This window comes from Rhodnius prolixus, unplaced genomic scaffold (genome assembly GCF_049639745.1).
Source record: "Rhodnius prolixus isolate KJV_2025 unplaced genomic scaffold, Rpr scaffold_15, whole genome shotgun sequence".
Classification (NCBI taxonomy): Eukaryota; Metazoa; Arthropoda; class Insecta; order Hemiptera; family Reduviidae; genus Rhodnius; species Rhodnius prolixus.
Window position 1 is genome coordinate 6,585,389 of NW_027411605.1, and position 23,183 is coordinate 6,608,571.

General features: G+C 35.8%; 1 protein-coding gene and 1 long non-coding RNA gene across 6 annotated transcripts in view; one reads left to right on the plus strand and one right to left on the minus strand.

Moving 5' to 3' along the window:
- The first annotated feature begins 100 nt into the window (after nucleotides 1–100).
- LOC141454984 (uncharacterized) lies at nucleotides 101–2,095 on the plus strand. The gene is made up of 2 exons (XR_012459077.1): nucleotides 101–234; nucleotides 392–2,095. It is a non-coding gene; the product is annotated as an uncharacterized lncRNA (long non-coding RNA).
- Nucleotides 1,355–23,183, minus strand: part of Klp31E (kinesin-like protein 31E) — a 50,571-nt gene continuing 28,742 nt past the window's right edge. Inside the window, exons 1-25 of one of the 5 annotated variants that reach the window (XM_074129730.1) lie at nucleotides 20,506–20,645; nucleotides 19,093–19,315; nucleotides 18,341–18,586; nucleotides 18,013–18,231; nucleotides 17,643–17,922; nucleotides 17,065–17,267; nucleotides 16,800–16,989; nucleotides 16,234–16,548; nucleotides 15,795–16,028; nucleotides 15,507–15,706; nucleotides 15,224–15,400; nucleotides 14,405–14,586; nucleotides 13,951–14,137; nucleotides 13,696–13,851; nucleotides 13,420–13,559; nucleotides 13,059–13,301; nucleotides 12,152–12,259; nucleotides 10,258–10,411; nucleotides 10,048–10,174; nucleotides 9,337–9,514; nucleotides 9,112–9,252; nucleotides 8,565–8,685; nucleotides 8,015–8,185; nucleotides 7,727–7,926; nucleotides 3,417–5,550 (exon numbers count right to left, since the gene is read on the minus strand). In XM_074129730.1, coding sequence (XP_073985831.1) covers nucleotides 5,421–5,550; nucleotides 7,727–7,926; nucleotides 8,015–8,185; nucleotides 8,565–8,685; nucleotides 9,112–9,252; nucleotides 9,337–9,514; nucleotides 10,048–10,174; nucleotides 10,258–10,411; nucleotides 12,152–12,259; nucleotides 13,059–13,301; nucleotides 13,420–13,559; nucleotides 13,696–13,851; nucleotides 13,951–14,137; nucleotides 14,405–14,586; nucleotides 15,224–15,400; nucleotides 15,507–15,706; nucleotides 15,795–16,028; nucleotides 16,234–16,548; nucleotides 16,800–16,989; nucleotides 17,065–17,267; nucleotides 17,643–17,922; nucleotides 18,013–18,231; nucleotides 18,341–18,586; nucleotides 19,093–19,315; nucleotides 20,506–20,507 — 4,527 coding nt within the window. In that variant the 5' untranslated portion in view covers nucleotides 20,508–20,645 and the 3' untranslated portion in view covers nucleotides 3,417–5,420. Of the gene's footprint in view, nucleotides 2,723–3,416; nucleotides 5,551–7,726; nucleotides 7,927–8,014; nucleotides 8,186–8,564; nucleotides 8,686–9,111; nucleotides 9,253–9,336; nucleotides 9,515–10,047; nucleotides 10,175–10,257; nucleotides 10,412–12,151; nucleotides 12,260–13,058; nucleotides 13,302–13,419; nucleotides 13,560–13,695; nucleotides 13,852–13,950; nucleotides 14,138–14,404; nucleotides 14,587–15,223; nucleotides 15,401–15,506; nucleotides 15,707–15,794; nucleotides 16,029–16,233; nucleotides 16,549–16,799; nucleotides 16,990–17,064; nucleotides 17,268–17,642; nucleotides 17,923–18,012; nucleotides 18,232–18,340; nucleotides 18,587–19,092; nucleotides 19,316–20,505; nucleotides 20,646–23,183 lie in introns of those variants that run through there. The other 4 variants (XM_074129732.1, XM_074129729.1, XM_074129728.1 and 1 more) reach the window with 4 other exon arrangements.

The following is a 23,183-nucleotide window of genomic DNA, read 5'->3' on the forward strand; positions in this document are numbered from 1 at the left end:
AGGACATTTCGTGGTCGGCCATCTTAGAGTCGGGTTTCCCCTCTCTTTAGGCATTCCCACTACTGCACACAAGACAGAACTCTCCTACTTACTGCGAGTTGTAATTACAAGTTTGGATATCTTGTCAAATTGAGCATTTTACGCTTTTCTGAGAGTATTGCTACGTAACATAACATGGTTTCTCAATATTGTAAACCAAAAACTGATGGGCTGTATGTAAACACCAATATGAATGTAAGCTATGTATATCGTATTACAGAAACGATAAGACTCTGTATTCTTGCCACCAACACGAAAGAAATGAAATGATGAAATTACTTACTGAAAAATCAGGTTTGACACTAACGAAACTTTTTTTTTTTATCGAAATTACTTTTTTTTTTTAACCTAGAATATGCAGCAACTAAAAGAATAGATGACTTCAATAAAATAAACTTTTCTCTAAAGAAATGATGGGTTCTGTTGAAGAGGCGTAACCACAAATTTTCCTAAAAATGAACTAAGATCAATATTTCGTGACAGAACAAACGAAATGAAACTGCAATTGCTAACGTCAACGGAAATGGTACCTTATTCGAATAACAATCTTTAATTTCGAAGAGTTTAGGAGAACTGAAGAAACAGATATTCAGTCACAGGAGAGTAATTTGTTTGTTGTATATGAGTAATAACAATAATAATAATGTGTTTATTTTGAAACAGTAGGTACAATAATTTTGGATATACATATATACAAAATACACTTGTACATGGAGCGTAGTCCGCCCGACAAGTTGACTCTCACAAGCTAAAAGAAAAAATTGAAAAGTATAAAATGAAAAAATTGAAATGTAAAATTAAATATGATCTGTTAACTCCAGGCTCTCCTGGTGTACTCATACAAATTGTCCCAGCCGTAGTCACCATTCAAATAATTTATCACCCCTTCATAAGATAAATAATTTTCCCCCTAGCCATCTGATTCTAAACTCCTGGAGTACGAGACCCAGAAAATGGACTACATTTTCTATTTCACCTGTATTTCAGGACATGTATAATAGGTACCAGATCTGCTGACGTTATAATTTAGCTTAAATAATTGGGCCCCTTAATTTGAAAATAACCTGTTTCTTGTAAACAGTATAATTGTCATTTCCCAGATAATGCCTCTCTCACCCAGATTTACTTTAAGCTCCTTGTATAAACAGTGAAACTGGGATTTATTCATACTTAAGCGCAGTCTATATGTAATACAGTATGTAATGATAATCAGTATGTAATACAGTATTGCTGCAAACTCTCGCAATCAACAAGAAATTTAGTGTCCTTTATAAAATCATGATGTTAGGGAATTGGGATTAATTAATAAACAATGTTTAAAAAAAAATGCATTTATTTTAAAAAGTGGTTAGTCTATAAATATTTTGGTTTGAATTTCTTAGTGTACTATTTATCTTGTGGCAAATACTTTTAAATGTCGTACATATAATCTGTTTATTGTCTCTTGTAATTTGTTTTATTTATATAAATTATTAAAATATTTACTTCTAACAACTATTTATAATGCGTATTTCAAGGTTGATTGGAAATTTTAACTGCTATCAAATTTGGCGTCGTCTCACTATAATGCTATTAACAAATTTGACTGATTTTAATAAAAAATACAAAAATATAAATCATACCTATCTTATAAAACGTTTGTTATGTACATACATGCAATATAAAATTCGCTAGCTTTGGCAATTGTTACAATTGTTTTGTTTAAAATCAATAAAATACTAGCAAGTTAATTCAATGATAACAAGTAGATAAATATGTTTAATAAATACAATATATTATTAAGAGAGATAACATTATACTTAACAACTTGATTGTGTCTTTACAAATTAAGTGAAATAAATTAAATCTCTATGGACAAAGCTAACAGTGAATTACAAAAATCAGCTGTTATTTCATTAAACTCGCCCTGTAATCTCTTGCCAGATAAAAGGGTTGTTTTGTTATTTTCTTTATCGCAGGAATAACATGGGAATAAAAACAGGAATGTATTTGGAGAACTTAAATGGATTTGAAAACAAAAAAAAATAAATAAATATACATAAAAAAAAAACAAATTTACAAACAAAATCGCTCGGCGGTTGTAATTTAAAATTTAGGAAGACTAAAATGAACACATTCATTATTTAGGCTTAATAAAATCTAAAGACGGGTATACCCTGTTGCTAAAATTCTGTCTAAATGAGCAAACTACTCAGAGGCGATTCTCCACTAACCTTTTGACCGCCTTTATTACTCACGACTTAAACTACCGTCATCTAATTCTCTAATTCTCTTGAACAATTCACTGGCCCAACGGATCGGTATTACTAATCTCTTTTTTAGCTTACCAATCGCATATTGCACCTTAACTATTTTTTGACTTGTCAAGAAGTGAATTAAAAAAAAAAAGTATAAGATTCTCAATTCTACTGATAGAATATAATAGCACTTGGTGATCTAGATCTCTATAGATCTTACAGTCAGCGCAAAACTAGGCTACCAATTTTATCAAGTGGTGGAGGGTTGGTCTGCAGAAATTTCGGCTATCACTTGATCTCGTCTGGCAGTTTCCAACACCACTGTCCGATACAATCTGGCCAAGAACCTCAGTATCTTCAACATCAGTCTGAACATCACCCTGCCAAGGTGTCATACTAACGAGTCCAATCGTTGATTCAGTCTCCATAACCGACAGGTGTTGTCACTAGAAACAGACAAGAGTTTAGTTATACTTAAGAAATCTATAATAGGAACCTATTGTTCTAAAAATTTAGTTGGGTCCGCAACTATTGTACTTAAGACATACGTCAAGTTTGTTTTCTGTATTTTTTACCGCTTCAGCAAATGATAATGGCCAAAAATCCGATACCGATCAAAAATAAAGAAAACAAGCTTTATAAAGTTTGATCACTCAGATCAAGAAACTTTCGACCACTTACTTTAATTAAACACCTCCTTTCTGAAATTCATTATAAGTTTAAGCCCATGATTAGAAGAAGGCAAGCTCACTGGATTAGCTGGAAAACCCAGTTTCGGTAAAAGTCACTTTTAGATTTTCTCCTCCTAGAAGCTCTGCAGCTAATGTTTGGTTTTAGAAAGTTCAGATAGGCTTAAAGCCTGCTAAGACCTGAGAATAGAAACAATGGCTACAAAATTTTCGCACCTCAAGAAAACAAAAAAACGCAAATATTGTCTCAACATGGTGCGAACATCTTGTACAAGTTGCAGGATCTAGCTGTCTGTTGATAGCAAAAAAGTTCACTTGTTAAGCGATCAATAGTTGTCCAAACAAACATTCTAGGGAATTCGGTCACGTAATGGAAGGAAACGAACAGTCTGTGCAGTACCTTAACAATTTGGTTATACTCGATAAGACAGGTTGTAAACAATAAACAATCTCAATCAAACAGCTGTTTAATATTGCTATCTTTTTTTGTTCTTAAACTATACATCTATTTAGATGACATTACGATAATACAGAGAAATTATTTTCCTATAATACTCAAATTCGCAGTACAATGAGCAATATTTTCCCTAATTTAAAATAAATCAATTTTTACAAAAATTTTATCATTTTTTTTATTAAAATAACCTCTTACATAGGCATACCTAAAACAATGTTAACATAATATACGAATAAAAATAATTTATTATAAAATATAAAATTATTACAATTAAACAAGAAACAACGATAAGGAATGTATTGTATTCTGTGATAGATAATGTATTTTCGGAGCTACAAAACTGAGATGTGCCAAAATCCGGAGCAACGTGAGATAAACCAAACTCACAAATACCAGTGTTACTTGAAAAATGTATCGAGACTTCTTTTTTTATGATTTCGAGTGGATTAAATCAGTTCTAAAATTTCGTATATAAATAAATACTTAAAAAAAAAAACAATCTCTTAGAAGTGAAATTAATGGCTAACAATTACTACTATACAACCTCATAAAACACGGGAGCGCTCTTCTGAGAGCCAGTCTCCAAGGAAAAGAAAATTTAATTAACTTGGATAGAAAACTAAGAAACAAGCCGAGTTGACAGTGATATGACACATAATAGATCTATGAAAATATTGGGTTCCATTTTTATACTCGGCAGAAGTTTTCCTAGGGTCTTCCATTATAGGACATTCCAAATCCCTTTCTGTTTGGGCCTACCTTAAGAACTCCTCAGAAATATCTAACTTAACATCTAACAAAAAAAAAGATGTTCATTTGCTAACTTAGGATATTCATCAGAATCTGAAATTCGATATAAAATTAATTGATTCTGGGCGCTCATTTCGAAGCGATCTTTAGCAGCAAATTAATCTCTTAAGTCCCTCAATAAGTTTACTTGACCTAAGCCGGACAGCCCTTATAAATTTACTTTAAAGAACACTTTTATATTCCATTCTTAAGAGAGTAATTAAGTTCTGCAGCAATAAAATTACTAAATTATCAATTAATTTGAAAAAAGATCTACAAATGAAAAAATATGTATATTAATTACAGAGAATGATCATAGTTTCAATATTTAATAAAACCTTGAAGATAAAATAATTTTATAGTAAATTGCACATTTCAAAAATATATACTAAACTACTATTTGGCATAATACTATATGTTTGTTAAGGCCTGCATAATTTTCATCTTTGTTAATTGAATACAATTCAATTGACTATAAAATAGAATTTCATGGCGCGTTACAACGTAATATTAATTACCGTTCTATTTACATAATTAATTGATTACAAACAAACCAAAATTATTACAATATTTTAAAGACATCGGCATCTGTTCACCATATGTCTTTATTACATAATAAAAGCTTATTTATGTTACATTATTTCAATTATTGCTAATGTTTTACAGTAAATAGTTAATTTGACTAGTTAATTGATTGTAATAGTTAATTGATTTCGCTCGACAACTTTATCGTTAAAAGCTCAGCCAATTGACAATAACCAGCTCCAGCAAATTATTTATTCTATTAAATAATTATTTTTTTTTAAAATAAACTTTAAACAGAATTTCGGATTAATTTTTTAAGCTGAATGACTCAATTATTATTTAAACGCCATGTCTTTGCTGCAACCAGCAAAAAACTTCTACGTTATCGAGCTATTATAATTTTGATTATATAAAAATGAGTGATTACATTGAAAATATGCAATGATCTATAATTTTGGAACATACTGATAACATTTTTAAAGATTTCATCAACTCGTCTAAACATTATTGTTCTTCTAATTGCAATCATGAAGCTAGATGTTGAAGCCTAAAGACTTATGAATTCAATGTTGTAAGTTTTAGAAAGCATACTTCAAGATTACAGTTTGACCAATTTTTTTTTTAAATTAGAGACTCTTTTCTGGAAGGCGATTTTTTTAATTTGTTTTATTATTATTATTTTATTTAAACTGATAACTGGAAAATATGGCCAGTTGACATAGTCATGATATCGGGTTGCGGCTCCAGCATAGTGCCGACCGCCACTGTTCCACTATTTGACGAGTTTTCCTTCCACATTTTCACTTCTCCAGTACTGTTAACAGTCAAACAACAAAAATGTCTGAAAATAACATTTCAGACGAGTTCTTTTTTTTTTGGTAATTTATAAATATTTATTTGCTCTTCATTTTGGTCAAGCCATTAGACACTCAGTGCTTAGTGCAACAAGTACAAAAACAAATACATATTTATGAAGCATAAGTTCAAGTGAATGTTTTCAATTTGATATTCCATTCGCTTCATTTCAAATTATATGTAAAATAAATACATACACGTCATGGAGGGTTCAGTAAGTTCGCACCATACATCTTTCGCACACTTCTGAACAAATACCCGCTACACTTTTACACATAAGCCACACCAACAGTGTAAAGGGAGCATTAGTGAAGATTATTTGCTACAGGGGTCGAGCTTAAAACAATTTATTGAGATTTGCAGTCACCATGTTCGCAATGGAAACTATGTGCTTGAATAATACCAAAGACTTAAATCGCAACCCTTTATTGCAGCCAAATTCAAGCTCTTCGACAAATGAACTTACTATTTGAAAGCAACATGCGCACTACATTGTTCCAACAGAATGATTATGCAGCAATAATAATAATAATAATAATAATAATAAAAACAAGGGAAGGGATTAGCTATGAGGTTAGCATACTGGACTCCCACGCGGAGGTCCCGGGTTCGAATCCAGCAGCTGACCCTTAGATTTTCTCTTCCTAGGAGCTTCTTACAGCTCACTGTCCGGTGATGGACAGTGTTGTCTGTAACGAGAGAACACTGTCCGGAGGCCGGCAGTGCACTGGAAAAAGCTCCGGGCGCTAATAACCTCAGCTGTTGATGCGCAAAAAAAAAATAATAATAAAAAAAATAATAAAAATAAAATAAAAGGCGTGAACACAAACACAATTTGCTTTTCCTACGATTCTTAAGTTTCTGACAAATTTTCTTCAGAATATTTAATTTTTATCAACATTATGTAAGTTAACATTATATTAGTTTATAAATCCTCACATTACACTAAAATATAACCTAAAAGGGAAGCAAATAACTCGTCCCCACAAAACGAATTTTTCTTGTAAAAGGATTTAAGTAAGGTTATACAGCTATGATGTAATATTTTTGCCTTGCAACAACCTCCTTGATCTAATGAGAGAATGTGATCCTTGTTCAGTAAGATTCCGGGTACGAATTTCTTCATGAGCATTGACACTTGCGATTTTCCACTTCACAATACAATTTTTCTTTTATTTTAAAGTAAATTTCCTTCATATTTAGTTTCGGGAATCTGAGACTTCAATATTCTATCCAGCTTCTACATTCACCTACACTCCTCGCTCTTACACATTTTATAATAAAGGAAACAAAACGACTGTTTTTTGTTTTTTTGTTAAAAAATCATCTTTTCATTAATTTTTGGTATTTATGATCATATACAACCATTGTATCTGACGCTTTAAGCATCTTCAGGTAGCTGTTGGATTACTCACAGACATCAGATAAAAAAGAAATAACTTCTGCACTTCAGTTTCAGCGAAATTATCACATTTACTTTCTCGATGGAAGTGGTGCTTCAGGTAATGCCTTCTCTTCAAACATGGAAGTTTAGCAAATAATTGAATCCTCTTTACTATAATAAAAATGCTATGGCCAAATATTTCAATAAAAAAAAAGAAAAAAAAAAGCCCCTCTCCTAGAATTGTCTTTAATAGAATTTTCAAATAAGAAAAATACTGAAAATTCCAAATAGAATCAAATCAGTCTGAAGTAAATTTTAAATGTTTCTCAGCCTTCAGAAAACTGAAATCAAAATTGAAACCTGTTCTTTTCAAGGGCAGATTTTTAGAAGACTTTTCTGTCGTAGAATTGTAGAGGTTTTTAGAAAAACTTCAAACGAGAGAAATAATTCTGATGTTCAAGGGACGAACTACTAGCGACCCTGGCTGAACGAGGATTATGGGAATCTATGCGCTATTAAAAGACAACTACCTACATGAACATGAGGCTTGCGTAAGATAGACCGGAAATACATTTGAAGATATGGAAGTCTATGCTGTACCAAGATTACTTACTATAATGTCATTTTTAACGCACTAATTTTTTTCAAATAGATCTAATAAACTTCAAAAGTAAATCTGAGTGCCAAACTACGGTATAAGCAGTTGTGTTTGTTAAGTAATACATGTAAGTTGAATGCATCAATAGTATACCTTGCCGCAGTGAATACATGCGATGAATTCGACACGATGGCGTTAATGGGTGAGGTATGGGCCTTGATTTCGGCCAGCTGAACACAGTTGTCAGTGGACCACAGCTTCACAGTACCATCTCTGCAACCAGATAGCAGTACCGAGCCACCCGGTGAGAGACACATGCCAGTCACCCAGTCTTTGTGAGCACCATTCAGCGACTGCGAACATGATCAACAAACCTTTTTGTAGCAACAGTACCAAACACCATGTTCTTTATTAATTATATGGATTCAGAAATTCACTAACCAATAGCAGTTCATGATTATCCAGGCTCCATTTTTTGATAATGCAGTCTCTAGAACCAGAAAAAAGTGTATTTCCTTGGATGGCAAGACACTCTATTCCATCGTAATGAGGAGGTTCCAGAGTAACTCTAGGCGTCAGTATACCACCTGTTTCTACTCCAACATCGAAAACCTGAAATAATCATCAAATTTATTAACTGGCAATCCAGTTATTCATATGAAGACCAGAAGGTGCCTTAAAAGCCACCTCCAAGGGGCGAATGGGGTATATTGCGCTTCTTACGGGCCTCGCGAATGAAAAGAGCTTACACTAGTTATTGAATTTGGCCAAATATTTATGAATCATATACATATATTAAACGAGTATTCTACTCATTCATTGATAAATAATTATATTTGTAAGCAAAGAAATCTATTAAGCGTCGTAGGGCGGAAATGAGCTAGCGCTCGGGGACCGCACCCCCCAAAAAAATTAAGCGTTGTAAATGATTAATATCTTTCTTTCACTCTCCTAAATAAATAGCTTCTATCGTTGTAAGAAGACGAATTACCTTGATGTAGTGGTCTTTAGAGCCGGTGACCACCAGATCCTCGCCAGTGCTAGACCCTGACACAGCCAGACACATAACGGCCGCTTGGTGTCCGCCGATCAATTTACCTATCACAGAGAACCTGAAACAATTTCGATAATACCGTGAGTAATTGTGTTGCAGAATATCTTCCTAGAGTTGAGATTTATAGACTGAAGTTGGAATGTTGTTTACATTGTTCGTATCTGTTTTGAAATTCAAACTATTTTCTGTCGTTACTAAAATCAGAGATAAACAAAAAAGGAAAATACTAGAAATGATTTACATAAAAAGGGCAAAAAAAGTTTGATTATCAAAACGGAGGGAAGAGATTTGCTCAGTGGTTGGAGAATATTAGATTCCTATGCGGAGATCCCGGGTTTGAATCCAGATTTTCTCTTCACAGGACTTCTTACAGCTCACTATCCGGTGACGGACAGTGTTGTTTGTTACGGGAGAATGCTGGCCGAATGCCGGCAGTGCATTGATAAAAGCCAAGAACTTCAGAGTTGAAAAAAAAATAGCTTACTTCCTGAGATCCCAGACACGCACTCTGTCGCCGGAAGCTGTATAAAAAGTTAAACCTCGATCATTGAGAGCAATATCACTAATCTGAGCTTCACCATTCGACATCTGATTGTTAGACCAGGTAGTAGACATTCCAGATGAACTAATAAAACAAAATGACTCCATTAACAAAATATCAGCCAGACTTTTCGTGAATTTTGGAAAACACCTAGAAATGAAATCCAACCTGAGCATGCGCACACACTTGGACGCCCTGATATCCCACACTCGAACTACGGAGGAAGAGACGCTGAACACAAGACGGCTGTTGGGTTCGAACTTGACGGCCACCACGTTGTTAGGATGTCCGCCAAACACCTGGCTCTCCTTCATCTCGGTCAGGTCCCACATCACCACATTGCGATCTGCATTGCAAAAAAACATGTTAAAGTAAATGTATGGAATTAATTTTTACTAACACCTGAAAGGGAATAATGAGAATGTAACCAATTTTAGAAATAGAGATTTCTGTCTAAATAATTATCTTCAGGAACGACTTTTTATTTTAGCGGATAGTACTTTTATCTGAAATGAAACTATTCGAGGGTCTTCAGTTCATTGTCATTAATCCGCAGCGGATTCCTTTTAATCCGAGCACGATTTCCTAATCAAAATAGAATTTTCTTGGCATTTAGAAATTTTGCGAAAATAATCGATAAATGGCCAAAATCTACTCCGTAAAGTCACACTTCTGCTACATGAATTTTCTTCCAATTTGTTATTTTACTAACTTCTGTTAATTATATCTGTTATTTATATTTTAGATTTAAATCCTTACAATATTTACCTTCCTTACAATATTAGTTAGAGCTGTAAACTCAAGAGAAATTACCAGATTGAAGGTAATTACAGTAAAATTAACCTAAGTACAATGAAAAAAACGTTGGGTGAACGATACCAGTGTTAAGGAAGACACTACCTCTGGAAGCGGTGAATAGGAACTCGTCGGTAGCATGTAACGCTAGAACAGCTCTGGTGTGACCCTCCACAATGTGCGTACAGTAGATGGGTGTTTTCTGGCCTCTCTACAGAAATATTACAGACTAAAGTTATTTACAGGAACAAAAAAAGAGCATGCAGCATTTTATATTATATGAACTAGACTTACTCGGGAAGCGTGTGCAGTGATCTTGCCAGACTGCCTACTGAGCGAAGTGGGCGCCGGCTGCGATGTCAGCCTATTGAACACGTTCTCCTCGCGACTGGTCTGCCGCCGGTAGATTGGTGGCGAGTTTGGCGGTGAACTGTCCAGCCCTTTCTCCCTGGATGGCGGCCAGGGTAATATTTTGGGGGAAGGGACAGGAAGGGGGAGGAAACAATGCATGAATGAAATTAGTTGCAAACCGCTAGTTAAAGTATTAACAACCACCAGCAACTCCACCTCAGCTAACTAGTTAATTGCTCTCTAGTTCAAAAAAAATTTTAACCCATCTAAAATCATTTAATTTAATAATTAATACTTCAATGTTAACTGCACACTTCTTGCAGAACCGGGTCGCTAAATAGTTATCATACAATGTAATAATTTTCTGAATTACCACAGTTATTGAAAGCTTATATTTGCAGACATATTTAAAAATGTAAGACACGATTTTTTGTAAAAGCAGATAAGGGTCAGTAAACACAACAGGAGTACACCAAGCCACTAAACTCCCACATCCTTGAAATCTTGGGTATTATATGGCTATAATAGGCCTCTGGCTACCGAAGAAGAAAGTGTTTCAAGTAAGAAGTCTCCATTGCTTACTTTATTTATAAAAAAAAATAGGAAATGTTCATCATATGTGAATTTTTACCATTCATTTAAACTTTAAGCATGCAATAAAGAAATTAAACAAGACGGCAGCGTCACGTGTCTAAAGACTAGAAGGATTCGGCTCTTCAAGCTCAGCGACTTACTTCACATTGTGCATTAGTCATTATTTCGCTTAAACTTTATGCCGGATCCTTCATTTTCTTCGAAAGAAAAAAATACTTTCCAATACGAAAATAAAAAAACCCAAAGCTCACCGAACAGGATCTGTCTGGGTTCAGGCAGCAATCTCTGATTTCCTAGGCGATTTAGGTGGGTATCTGTAGCAGTGCAAACCTGGAGCAGTACGCCCTCAAACTCTAACCAAAGTAATATTTATTTAAATATATTTATATTTAAATAAATATGTGTATGTTTTATTTGTATTTTTCATAAACTTTGAACTATTTTGTGTTACTACCTGTTGTTTCACTCTTTCACTATTCTATTTCAAAATTTAATGGTTTAACTCTTTATGAACTACTTTAATCAAGCACTTATTCTATTTATCTTTTTTGAATAACACCGAATTAATTGTTTTATAATTTTAAATAAGCAGTGTAAGTTGTTAAACTTTGGTTTAACTGATGATCAGAGTATTTTTGAAATTGGAGTCAGCTTTACTATATGAAACCCTAAAACCTTATATTACATCGCACAAATCTGCGCTTCGACGATCTGTCGCAGCGATTCAATCCTAAAAGCTTATATCGAATTATGAACTTGTGGTAATTCAAGATAAACAATCGATAAACACGATCGATGGACAAGATAAACGAAGTTAATAAGGGCAGGTTATTCAGTACGTGAAAGTTATTCACTTTATTAACTTTGTATTATGAGCATGCAGGGTTCAGTTAAAGATACAAAATATGAAACAATTGTTAAAATATAAATTATGTAAAGATTGTCATGACGACAACGACAGGACGTCAATCAATTGCAGGCTTCTGGTGGCAGGTACTGTGGTCGTCATTACTTTGTTAATATTCCTTATCTACTACATATTATACAAATGAAGTACTTTTTTTTTTTACGAAAAAAAAGCGAACAATAAGCTTATGAGTTGACGTGAAAGTGTCATTGATGTAACGCCGATTTGAGGAGAAATGCACAATCCTAGAATTAGTTTGGTAATACACACACACACACACAAAAAGAGCTACACATTTATTTATTAACATTAGGTTAATTGGGGGAGGTAACTTACATGGAAGGATGGTTGGAGGATGAAATGATGTAGGTTTTTCTGTTGACCCGCGGCGAAATGGACAGTCCTTTGCGCAGGGTGACTGGCGAGCCAGGCACAGATTGCACCCTAAACGTGCATTTTGTTGGTGCAATGTTGGTTTGGGAGCACATGTGCAAACACATAAAACAAGCTACTTACAGAACCCATATCTTAGTATATTTATAAACATGTGTAATAAAAATAAAAAAGATTTTCAAGTATTTTACAAACATGTAATATTAGAAATTTTAAAAATAATTCATGCCTTCAATGAGCTCAGAAAAATAATACAGAACCTTTCGCGGCGGCTTAATGGTGAAAAAAAAAAATTGAACTCCTTGATATTGGGTTACAAGGTCGCCTCGTGAGGGTGCGCAGAGCAACTTGATCGAGGGGCGACACTCAAATAAATAATACAAAGAATAACAAGCAACCTACTTTAAAATACATAAAAAACAAATAGTCCTTCAGAACATTCTGTCCATCCACTTCCCCCTAGAAGAGCCCTGTATCGAATCTTCCTGGACAAACATGTTCAATAAAGTTGTAGCCCACCATTAGGACAATATGAGTAGTTCTCAGAAAATCAGTCAGACTATTGGCAATCTAAATATAAAGTTTCAGTTAATAGCGATTTTTAATATTTAAGATATTCAGTTAAACAGACACATGAACTATTTTCTACATAATTAACGGGCATCAATAAAATGCTGTCGGTATCTGTCACAAATTTTTAGTCTACGCTGCGGAACCGCCTCTCGTCAATCGACAACTGTTTAGCAGGGCCCCAAATTGCATTTTAGGCGGACTTAACTACTACATTGGTTACAAATAAACAGATGTTAATAACTTAACAAATAAAAAGTTGAAAAAAAAAAATACTGACTTGATAGTGGTGAGGGACCTGGTCAGGGGTGGAGGCACCAACGCGGTCGAGGCAGTCTGTTCGACCGGACTGTTCAAGGCAGACTTACTGGCCTGCACGCCTGTCTGCTGCTGGCTCAACAAAGGCAATGGATTTGGAAAAAGCAATTCATTGGGCGCCAAAGCCAGCCGCTTTCTACGTTTTCTCGACACAGCTGGAGAGGACGAACTGTTGCTCAAGAATGGACCGATGTTACTGACACCACTGTTAAAAGCAATACATAAAATAATTCTCCTAGTTTAAAGATTTATAAAATAGTAATAAATAAAAATTAATTCAGCTTTTTAACTAATCGCTAACTGGTAAGTAAGGAATTACTAACTTGTCAATAGGAGAAATCGATCTAGAAGATTTACTGCTGTCGGGACTTGAATGTCCAGTAGATGTAGCTTCTTTGAAAGCGCCTTGATTTTGTAGAAGATGCTTCAATAGTTCTTCCTGCATCTGGCTGTCACGTTTCAGCTGTAACCAAAGCAATCTTATAATCAGAACCAGAAGAAGTTGTTTTAGATAGTTACTATTAACACCTGACGTATTATTTTTTGCATGCCTGATCATATATTAAATATTTTAAAAATAAAAATTTTCATGAAAGAACCTGCTCATTTTCTGTCTGCAGTTCCCGAAGAGTGGTATCTTTTTGGACGACCAAGCAGCTGTGGTGCAAGGCCATGCTGTACAACTTGTCCAATATGTAGGCTATTTCAGACACGTCGGTCATTGATCCCAACAAATCTCCGCTCTCAAAGACCACCTAATGTTTTATAGGACCAAAATCAATTTTACAATTTCTAGATACAAAAGACACTAAAAATAAAAATAAATAATTTTGCCAATAATTAATAAATTAGACCTTATTTTCTTCAACTTGAAGTATTTCATTTTGTAAATCAGAAATAGTCGCTTGGACATGTTCAAGGCTGGCTTTCAGGTTTTCTACTTCTTCTTGAACCAGTGAACTGTTCTTGTATCTAGGATCAGCTAGCATGGCTTCCTTGGCTTTCAGCTCTTCCTGAAGTTCAGCACGCGCTTCAATTTTCCTGTAATGTTTATAGAATTATAATTTATATCCAGATTAAAATTGCCAACTAATTACTATCTCTGTTCAGACAACCTTCCAAAAAAGTCAATCGTACTTTTTCTCTGAAGGCTGTTATTAGAATTTTAAATGACAAAATGGATTTTACTACCAAACAATCAGCTATGCTTGTTTCTAAATTTGTCATGATTACAATACTTCCCCTGATTAGCATTTATAGAACATAAGTGTTCCCAGGTAAAAATAAAATAAATAAATAAAAACCTACTTCTCCATTTCCCGCTCTAGTGTGGCCATGGAATGTTTGTTCATGGTGCTCTCAGAAATACTCTTCTCCAACGAGATCCACCGCTGTTTGGCCGCCTTCGGCGAGATACCTTTAGCACCCAACTTGCCCCTAGTACCTCTCAGACGATTGTGAGACTTTGCAACTCTTCGCAAAGCAGAAACCTAAAAAAAAAAAATCCATTTCTTACTACTGGCAATAATTCTTATTTTAAACCAAATATTTGATATAATCTAATAAATATATTTTATTGATAATAAATTGGATGTTTATGTGGGAATTTTCGTCGTTACTCTTTTGCAGTTACTCAAAGGTTCTAAAACCATATGGAAAGAAACCGCGTTGAAGTCCTTGACAGAAGGAGATTTCAAAAACGAGTATAAGAATCGATACAGTAAAGTTGAGAGAATTCTAAGTGAAGCAAATATCGCCAAAAAAGAGAAATCAATACTGGAAAACTAACAGTGAACGCTTTCAGAAAAAACAAAAAATCCAAAGCAGTTAAAGCAGGTATGTTTCCCTTTTGAAAGAAATGAAAAGTCAACGAAAGCAAAACAGCAGGGAAAATACCCATACTAACAAAAAATCCAAAGCAGTTAAAGCAGGTATGTTTCCCTTTTGAAAGAAATGAAAAGTCAACGAAAGCAAAACTTAGCAGGGAAAATACCCATACTAACAAATAATCCAAAACATTTTATGTAAGATTACAGTAGAAAGAAAATCTGGTGTAGGAAATTGGGTGGACGCTTAGTGCATGCACTCTATTGAGTAATGGAGGAAATGACAGCTTTGACAGCTTACCTCTTCCTGTTTCCTTTTCAAAACTATCGCTTTAGCTCTTTTCTCAGCTTCTAAATTCTTGATCAGATTTGCATCAAGCCTAGTTTGCTTTCTTAACTGAGCAATTTCCCTGTTACGTCTGCTTTCCGCTTCCTTATGTCTGGCCGCTTCTTCTTTCATCTTGTTCATTAATTTCACCTGCAGCGATAATAAAAACTCTTACTAAAAGCAAAAGCTTTTACAATGAGTTGGGAAATAAGCAGTACGTTGAAGTGTTACCGGCCAATTTAAAGACATTACCAACCTTCGTTTTCTTCATGTCACCGACTTCATTGGACAGTGTTCTGATCTGGGACTCGTACTGGGTCTGGCTTCTTAGCAGTTTAGCGTGCTCCTTCTTAGCCGACTGCAAGCTCTTCATTTCTCGCTGCATGTCAGTCAATTTCCTTTCGTATTCTTCCTTGATCTTCTTCACTTTTTCAGTCGGTTGTTTATTTTCGTTTGCTATCACACAGGCATACAAAAAAATACAATTAACATCTAAAATAGAAATCACGTTCAGTCTAGTAATTATGGAATTAATAGAAATTACTGTATGAGGCCAGAACTGCGTCTCGTTCCTGTTGGGTGGCCAGAATCTTCGCTTGCAGCTGGCTCAACTTGTCTTCATAGTGTTGTTTCATGTTATTCAAGCGCTTCTGCGCCTTCTCCAGCTCTTCTATCAACTGCTGCTTCATGCTAATCTCTGACGTGAGTGCCGCCAGCTCCGCACTGTACTCCTCCCCTGTTTCGGCCTCCTCGTCCTCGCTTTCACTGGAGCCACTCTCTGCAACCAGTATTATATTGGGCATCATTTAAAAAGCTGAAGAAGGAGATCATGAAATAAAAAGCTTAGAAACAAAGCAGTAATTTCTAGTAATCAACGCAGGAGAATTCAGGATAGCCCGCTGGTGGGCGACGGGTTAAAATAACTTTAGTATATCTTGAACACTGACAAAAGAAACGACGGCCATCTAAGAAGTAAGACTTACCCTCGTTAGAATCTGACTGATCGCTGGCAGATTCCTTTAATTTAGTTCTGTTATTCAGCTGGTCGACGTTTTTCTGTAGATCTTTCTTGGCCAGTTCAAGAATGCTGTCCACTCGGCTTTCACTGATCGAACTACCACCGGTGGGAGATGCTGGCCTCAAGCCTCCGCAGGTAATGCTGGTTCTGCTCCTGGACACCGCTTTACGCAGTTGGCCGCACACGGATTCAGATTCTAAAAGTTTTGCTCGAAGGCCCTCTATTTCAGCCAGATAACCTTGAATCATTTGACTCATGTCGTCGTTTTTATTTTCTCCATCTGTAAGGAAATGTTACCAACAATGTTACAGTGGCAGTTACATCAGAGGCGTGACGTGAATGGACAAAAGAGGGTTACAGTAAATTATGTTTCCGCTATCAATAGCAAAAGAAACGAACGTGTGAACAAGAATTTGCTGTTGGCTATTAAATCGAAGATTTGAAGGCAACTGTTGTTAAGAAGCAGACATGTTTTCTTTTAAAATAAAAGGCAAAATCTACTGAGAACGGCAGTAATGTAGCCGCACTGACCGCAATTGATCCACTGAGACATGGCTCTTTCGGCCAGTAGTTCGGAGTTTCTGGCCGACAGCGATTCTATGGTTTCCTGCATGCCCTTCACTCGGGTCCGCAGGTTGTCCAGTTCACTTTGTAGCAAAGTATTCTCATGGAACATATCATTCACAGCCTCTGATCCGTCTTCATTTATCACACGCTTGCCCTATCAACAAAGACACTATGGATATCTATTCCATTCAAAGATCCCTTAAACCTAGTAAAGAAGTTATCTACAAACCTGTTTATATTCCAGCAATTCTAGTTGCAATTGCTGAATCTCCTTCTTTAGTAAAGAGATCGTACGAGATGATTTGTCCTGGTTGATGACCACCTTGTTCTGAATATTTCTGGCACGATTGGCATAGTTCAGGGTGTTTAACGTTTCCATAAAGTCTCGATCGCTGGGTGACACGCAGGCGATCATCAGGGTGCGACTATTTCCTGGAAAATCATACATTGGTTAGAGCCGCCCCTCTCTTCCTGACCTGGTGGTTCGCTGAATCAGCAGCCGCAGGAGGAAAAACTACTAACATGGAGATAATTAAATTTTTCCATTTACACAGAATTGGAAAACCGGTTATTTCTGCTAGCAAGCCAGCATACCTTTAAGTGAAAGAAGGAAACCCACTGAGGCTGCTGATCAAATAATTTTTGTGTGAAAATGGTTTTCCAAGGAAAGAGAAAATCCAGCTCTTTCCCGACAGAAATGCGAACCACCCAACCGACGTAATAATTAGGAAAACTGCACTATCACAATACTTCCTACGAAAGATATCAGTGAGTAAAAATCAAACCGGGTGTTCACCATGTGCTCACCTCCTAAAGAATCCTGCAGAAGCCTAGTGAGTTTGCTGTCTCTGTAAGGAACATGTAAAGCCTTCTTGCTCTGGTCGCCGAGCGCAGAGATGACATTGCCCAGCGCCAGAAGGCCAGAGTTTATAGAGATCCCCTCCTTGGCACGTTCTCCGGTTGCTCCGGTTCTCTTCAGTCGTTCTGAACCGGCCAGATCTACGAAATGAAACTTTGCTGTGAGCGTTTCAAATTCTTCATCGCCGCCTCCGACGTCCGCCGCACCTTCATCCTCTTCAATGTCATGCTGCAATGGAAAAGAAAAAAAAGAAATTGAGCACAAGTTCGAGAAGTCGACGTGCAACTAAACGACTGCAACAATGTAATCTACAATCACCTCAAGTTTGACGAGCCGCTGCTGTTTGATATGCAACGTAAAGATGGCATGACTCCTGGATGACTGAGTGTTCATCTGGGTGCTGGCGGTCGTCCTAGATAGGGCGCCCTGCCTCAACCACTGTAGAGCTTCTTCCGCCGAGCTGACCCTTTCGCTCTTCACACCAGTCAGGTAAATACAGTGGCTGCAGTCCTCATGTATTCTAATGCCACTCTTTCCCTGTCGACAGAACATCAGGAAATATTACTATTATTATTATAATTATATTAAAATAATAAAAAACAATTATAAATATAAACATAATAAAATGGTAGGAGTAAAACACTACCTTGGTAGCCGAATAGTCCCTTGTCTGATCAAACAGATCTTTGATCTCCTCGTTGTACAGTTCCAAGAACTGGGCGGACACTTTGAACTGTGGTGGTGGCTGGCCCCTCGATTTTGCATCCTCTGTGATTTGGGCGATGCCAGAGAACAGTTCGTGTATGGCACGAGGAATTATGCCTGTCTGATCGCCAGACTGAAATTCCACATCAAAACCAGTGCCCATCGTGTATGTCTTACCACTACCGGTCTGAAACAATAAGGTGACGATAAATAATTGTTTTGAATAAAAAATAAAATTAGTAATTTAAAGAAGTAAGATGAAAGCTGAAATAAGAAAGTTTGATTCGGAAAATGTCCAGGAAATGGAGTCTCTGCACCAAATGCAGTTGCTCAATCTTCGTTCGACCGTACCTCCTTCGAAATGACAATTCTAATAGAAAAACACCTGTTCGGATACTTTGAAGCAAACAGGGTTCCCTTAGGCTTGGGGAACGAGTATATCGAAAACTTGAACTCTAAGTCGCTTGATTGGAATTATATGCTGGATTGAAAGAAAAAAAATATTGAAAAAATGAATTTTGGCTGATAATTTAAGATGAAGACAAGACTGAGCTTAAAAGAAAGAGAAGTGGAATCTTCGGAACATCCTGGGAGATGGTAGTTCTCTGAGTTCATTTAGTAAGAGAATGGAATAATTACGTAACATAAACAACCTTATGGTTCCTCTAAGAAGTTAACATCAGTGACTCTTACCTGACCATAGGCAAGCACTGTGGCATTGTATCCTTCCAAGGACCCTTGCACCAACGTCTTCGCGCATGTTTCGTAGATGGTAGCCTGGTCACTGAGCTGGTCGAATACATAATCGTAGGTGAAAGATTTGTCAGAGCCTAGGGTGACTTGAGGCTCATTTGGGGTAACGTTCGTACATACGCGGCACATATCTATGATCTCTCTGGGCAGCTGCGGACGAATCCTGCAACAAGCAAGTAAGGTAGAAAAATTATTTTTGATACTTTTAAAAAAGTGATCACAGATGTTTTTAGGTATTTAGAAGAATCTAGAATTCACTTGAACGTTGTGTGTAAATCTTTGCAGAAGTTTGCAGGATCAGTCTCTCTTCCCATCTTTCTTTCTATCTGTCGCCATGCATGCAGAAAACTGTGGTGTGAACGCTCACAACAATTTTAATAACGGCTATTTCCACGACTCAAAATCCGCACGACTACAATACCCTCTCTTACAGATAGAGTAGAAAAAAAGAAACAAACTTCTTCAGGATGTGAATAAAATGGTAAATTGCGTAAACAAAGACAAAGGCCTCCTACTGAACAAAAAAGGCCTATATGAATAATAAAATACCTGGTATTCACATGACTTGAATTTTAAGGGCCTTTCAAAGCAAGAAAATGTTTTAAAAATTGGTTTGTCTAAGAGCATAACATTTCCGGACTGCAGACATTGGCGCTGACTGTCCATAGAAAAGGACATGGTTCAAAACTTTTCGAGGAAGTTTTTAACGCCCAGAGAGCAGCTCTTCCAGTAGGTGATAAGAAACACTGACTCAAGGCAGTCAATGCTTTGTATCATAGAGGACAGGTAAAGATTTGCTGGCTGCGACAGACAGGCGACTGTGTCCGGTCAAGAGGTCTTTGTGAGTGAGATAGAAGTACAGAATACACAAATGCACTGCCATCTAGATAGTGGCGCTCTCATTAACATACTGGTGCTGTCGCACTCAGACGGTATCACTTCATTCATCTGTACAAGTTGATTGGAGAGACGGTATGAATGAACTGGCAGTGTGTGTGCGAGAACACCTCCCCTGTGTCCCTCTACCGGTCCGCTTCCCTTCCGCTCACTTCCTGTTTTAAAGTCCACTCTTACGTCTCTTTTAATTGAAAAAAAAAAAACCTTGTGTGTACACTCACTTGACTATCTCTTACGGCAATTCAGAAGTTGTTGACTTACGAGTATACACAACTTTAACACACCTCAAAATGCCATAAACGAATTTTCTCAGAGAAACTAATAAAATAAAACAATATTGATATAAACATGAAGTTTGGAGAAAATGTAGCAAGCAAAACTAAGAGAAAACTACATTTTGATTAATGTGGTACAATCTTTAGCGAACTTAGAATTTAATCAAGACGTTTAACTTACATTACTCAAGGTGTACATTTCTCTGAAATGCTATCTCTTCTCTCAAGTGTCCTTATCTCGAATCGTCCAGGAATAATTTATTTTTTAAAAGAAAGGTGCAGTAACGGAACGAGAATTTATTTCTTCCAGGCTATTCTGTACAGTTCGTGCACACATAAACATCATTTCAAAACAGTTTTTGGGAATGAGCTGAGAGAGGCTTCATTAAGGTTATATTTCAGAGTAAAGTACGGTTGCCAACTGTATAAAGTTGGTAAGAATAAAAAATATGAGTCAAATGTTCGATGTTTAAGGGAAATTTGCGAGTTATAATAACCTTGAGAATAGTAGTTAGTCGTGTGTGTTCAAATTTTTTGATGCCCGTTCTAAGAGGAAGTATTGCTTTAGTTCAACTTTCCTTTAACGCAAATTGTTTATAAAGAGGTTTCTGGTGGGAGGGCTCCGCACTCTTTAAAATGTTTTATTGACTAATTGTTTAAATTTAAAAGATCCTAAAGTACGAGTATATTAGTATAATACTTGTATAATCAAGAGATTACAAAATTTTTAGATAAGTGACAGTACGTCAGGCCGCCAACTGATAGTGAGTCATTGTATGTGTTATGGTCTCAACACTAACAACATTGCAGTGGCAACACTGCGCCCAGCTGATCGGCCCAGGACCGCCTCTCTAGTCACACTATCTACTAGTCATTCTAGCCAGCATGACTCTAGTCTAGTTCTGGTTCTGGGCTGGAGGTGCCAAAGTTAGAGCAAGAACAGCCGATTATCGGTTCCCACTGCGATACTATCTGCGGCGCCATCTGACGTCACTCCCACATAAACAAACTACATCATGAATTATAATTACACACTTCCTTATATTACCTTGAATACTGTGCAGGTTTCTTTTTTTGTATTTTTTAAAATAAATTTCTCACTAATTATTCAGGTAGAAAAGGTCACGCTGCTTGTGTCCTCCAAATCATCTACAGATTTAAAACTAATGTGGCGAATAATCAATTAATAAAATATTGTAATTGTGTTTGAATCAATTAGAACTCTTTAATTTCACTAATACAATCTTAAATCATCCACGGGTGGTCCATGAAAGAATTTTTAAACTGCAGTTTATGTATTCTGAATTCTGTTTCCGTCTACAAGATCAGTCTGACTTGAAGCCTGTGTATTGTTATTGGAGGAGATTCATTAGCGGAAATGAATAGTTAAGATGAACGTAACAACGCGCTGCATTGTAAGCATAGTATGTTTACACAGTGACAGCAATGCTCTTATATATCATTGTTGCCAACCTTATTGTTACAGAATATCCATTGTATAACGTATTCCTTTCTCTCGCTAGCTTAGTTGTCCTACATCCAGTTGCTACAAGGCGTGGCGTGCCGCATACAAGGAGGGCCTAAGATAAAAAGAAATATACAAGATGGGACTTGGGAAATTTAATTTGTGAGGCATGTGATGCTAAAAAAAATCACAGTTTTTTTTAAATTTATTCTTTAGACTTAATGAATGTTTCGAATAAATAAATAGAAAGTCTTTTTCTCAAAATTACGAATACATAACTTCACTAATACTAACTCCACTTAAAACGTAAACATATTGTAGATAGACATGAAGAAGTTTTTAAGTCTCAATCCGTATAATCTCCTTGGCGAGATTATATGAGATTATAATTAGGGAAAAAAGAGGAAAAACCTACCGCTAAAAGAGAATTTAAAGGAAAATATACGTAACTCTCTAATGTCTGAAGAGAAGGATCATCTGAAAGTATTTAGCGGCAGAGTGCTTAGGCTGACGATCTATACAGGTAAGGAGTTTCTATAGACGGTTTTGGAAAAAGGACTGAACTAGAAATATATCTTTTGGAAGGAGTCGGTACTAGTCTAGAGCAGAGTTGGGCACTGATTAAAAAAAAAAAATTAAATTCTAAATTTAATTGATTAAATTTATTTTTAATTTTAATCAGAATTTAATAGTAATTTTAATCATATGACAATTATTTAATCAATTAAATTTCAGATTTAATCGTTAATCAAACTAAAAAAATTATGATTAAATCTGAGAAATAAATTGAACATTAATTTTAATCACCGAATTAGTTCAATTTCAATCGTTAATCAAACTAATTTAATCATCCACTTTTATGGCTTTTCAACCAATGGTTCGAACCACGTATTGGCGAGGCCGTTTTTCTAAGCGTCTTCAATAAATACTTTTCGGTTAATTTTTGTAGACTTGGACTTCTTCACGAGTCTCTAGACCAGTAGTTCTTAACCATTTCATAGACGCGGAACACAATTATATGTATATATTTTCCTCGCGGAACACTAACATTAAATAATTTGAAATTCGGTATTTAGCAAGAACTTAAAATTAAATTCAAATTAAAAAAAAAAAAGGAACAATTTTTTGTTTTCCTATCTTAACTAAGTTTCCAAATTTCAATACATTTAAAATTTAAATTTTGCGGAATACTTGGACCATATTCGCGGAACACCGGTTAAGAACCACTGCTTTAGATCTTCTAAAATTATAGATCTGTGCACAAAATAACTATAGTTTATAATTGAGAAAAACAAAGTGTACAAGAGAACAACATTTCATACGAATACGTGGTTCACAGTGGGAGATATAGAACGGCCATAATTTTACAGAATTTCATGACCCAAAACATTTTC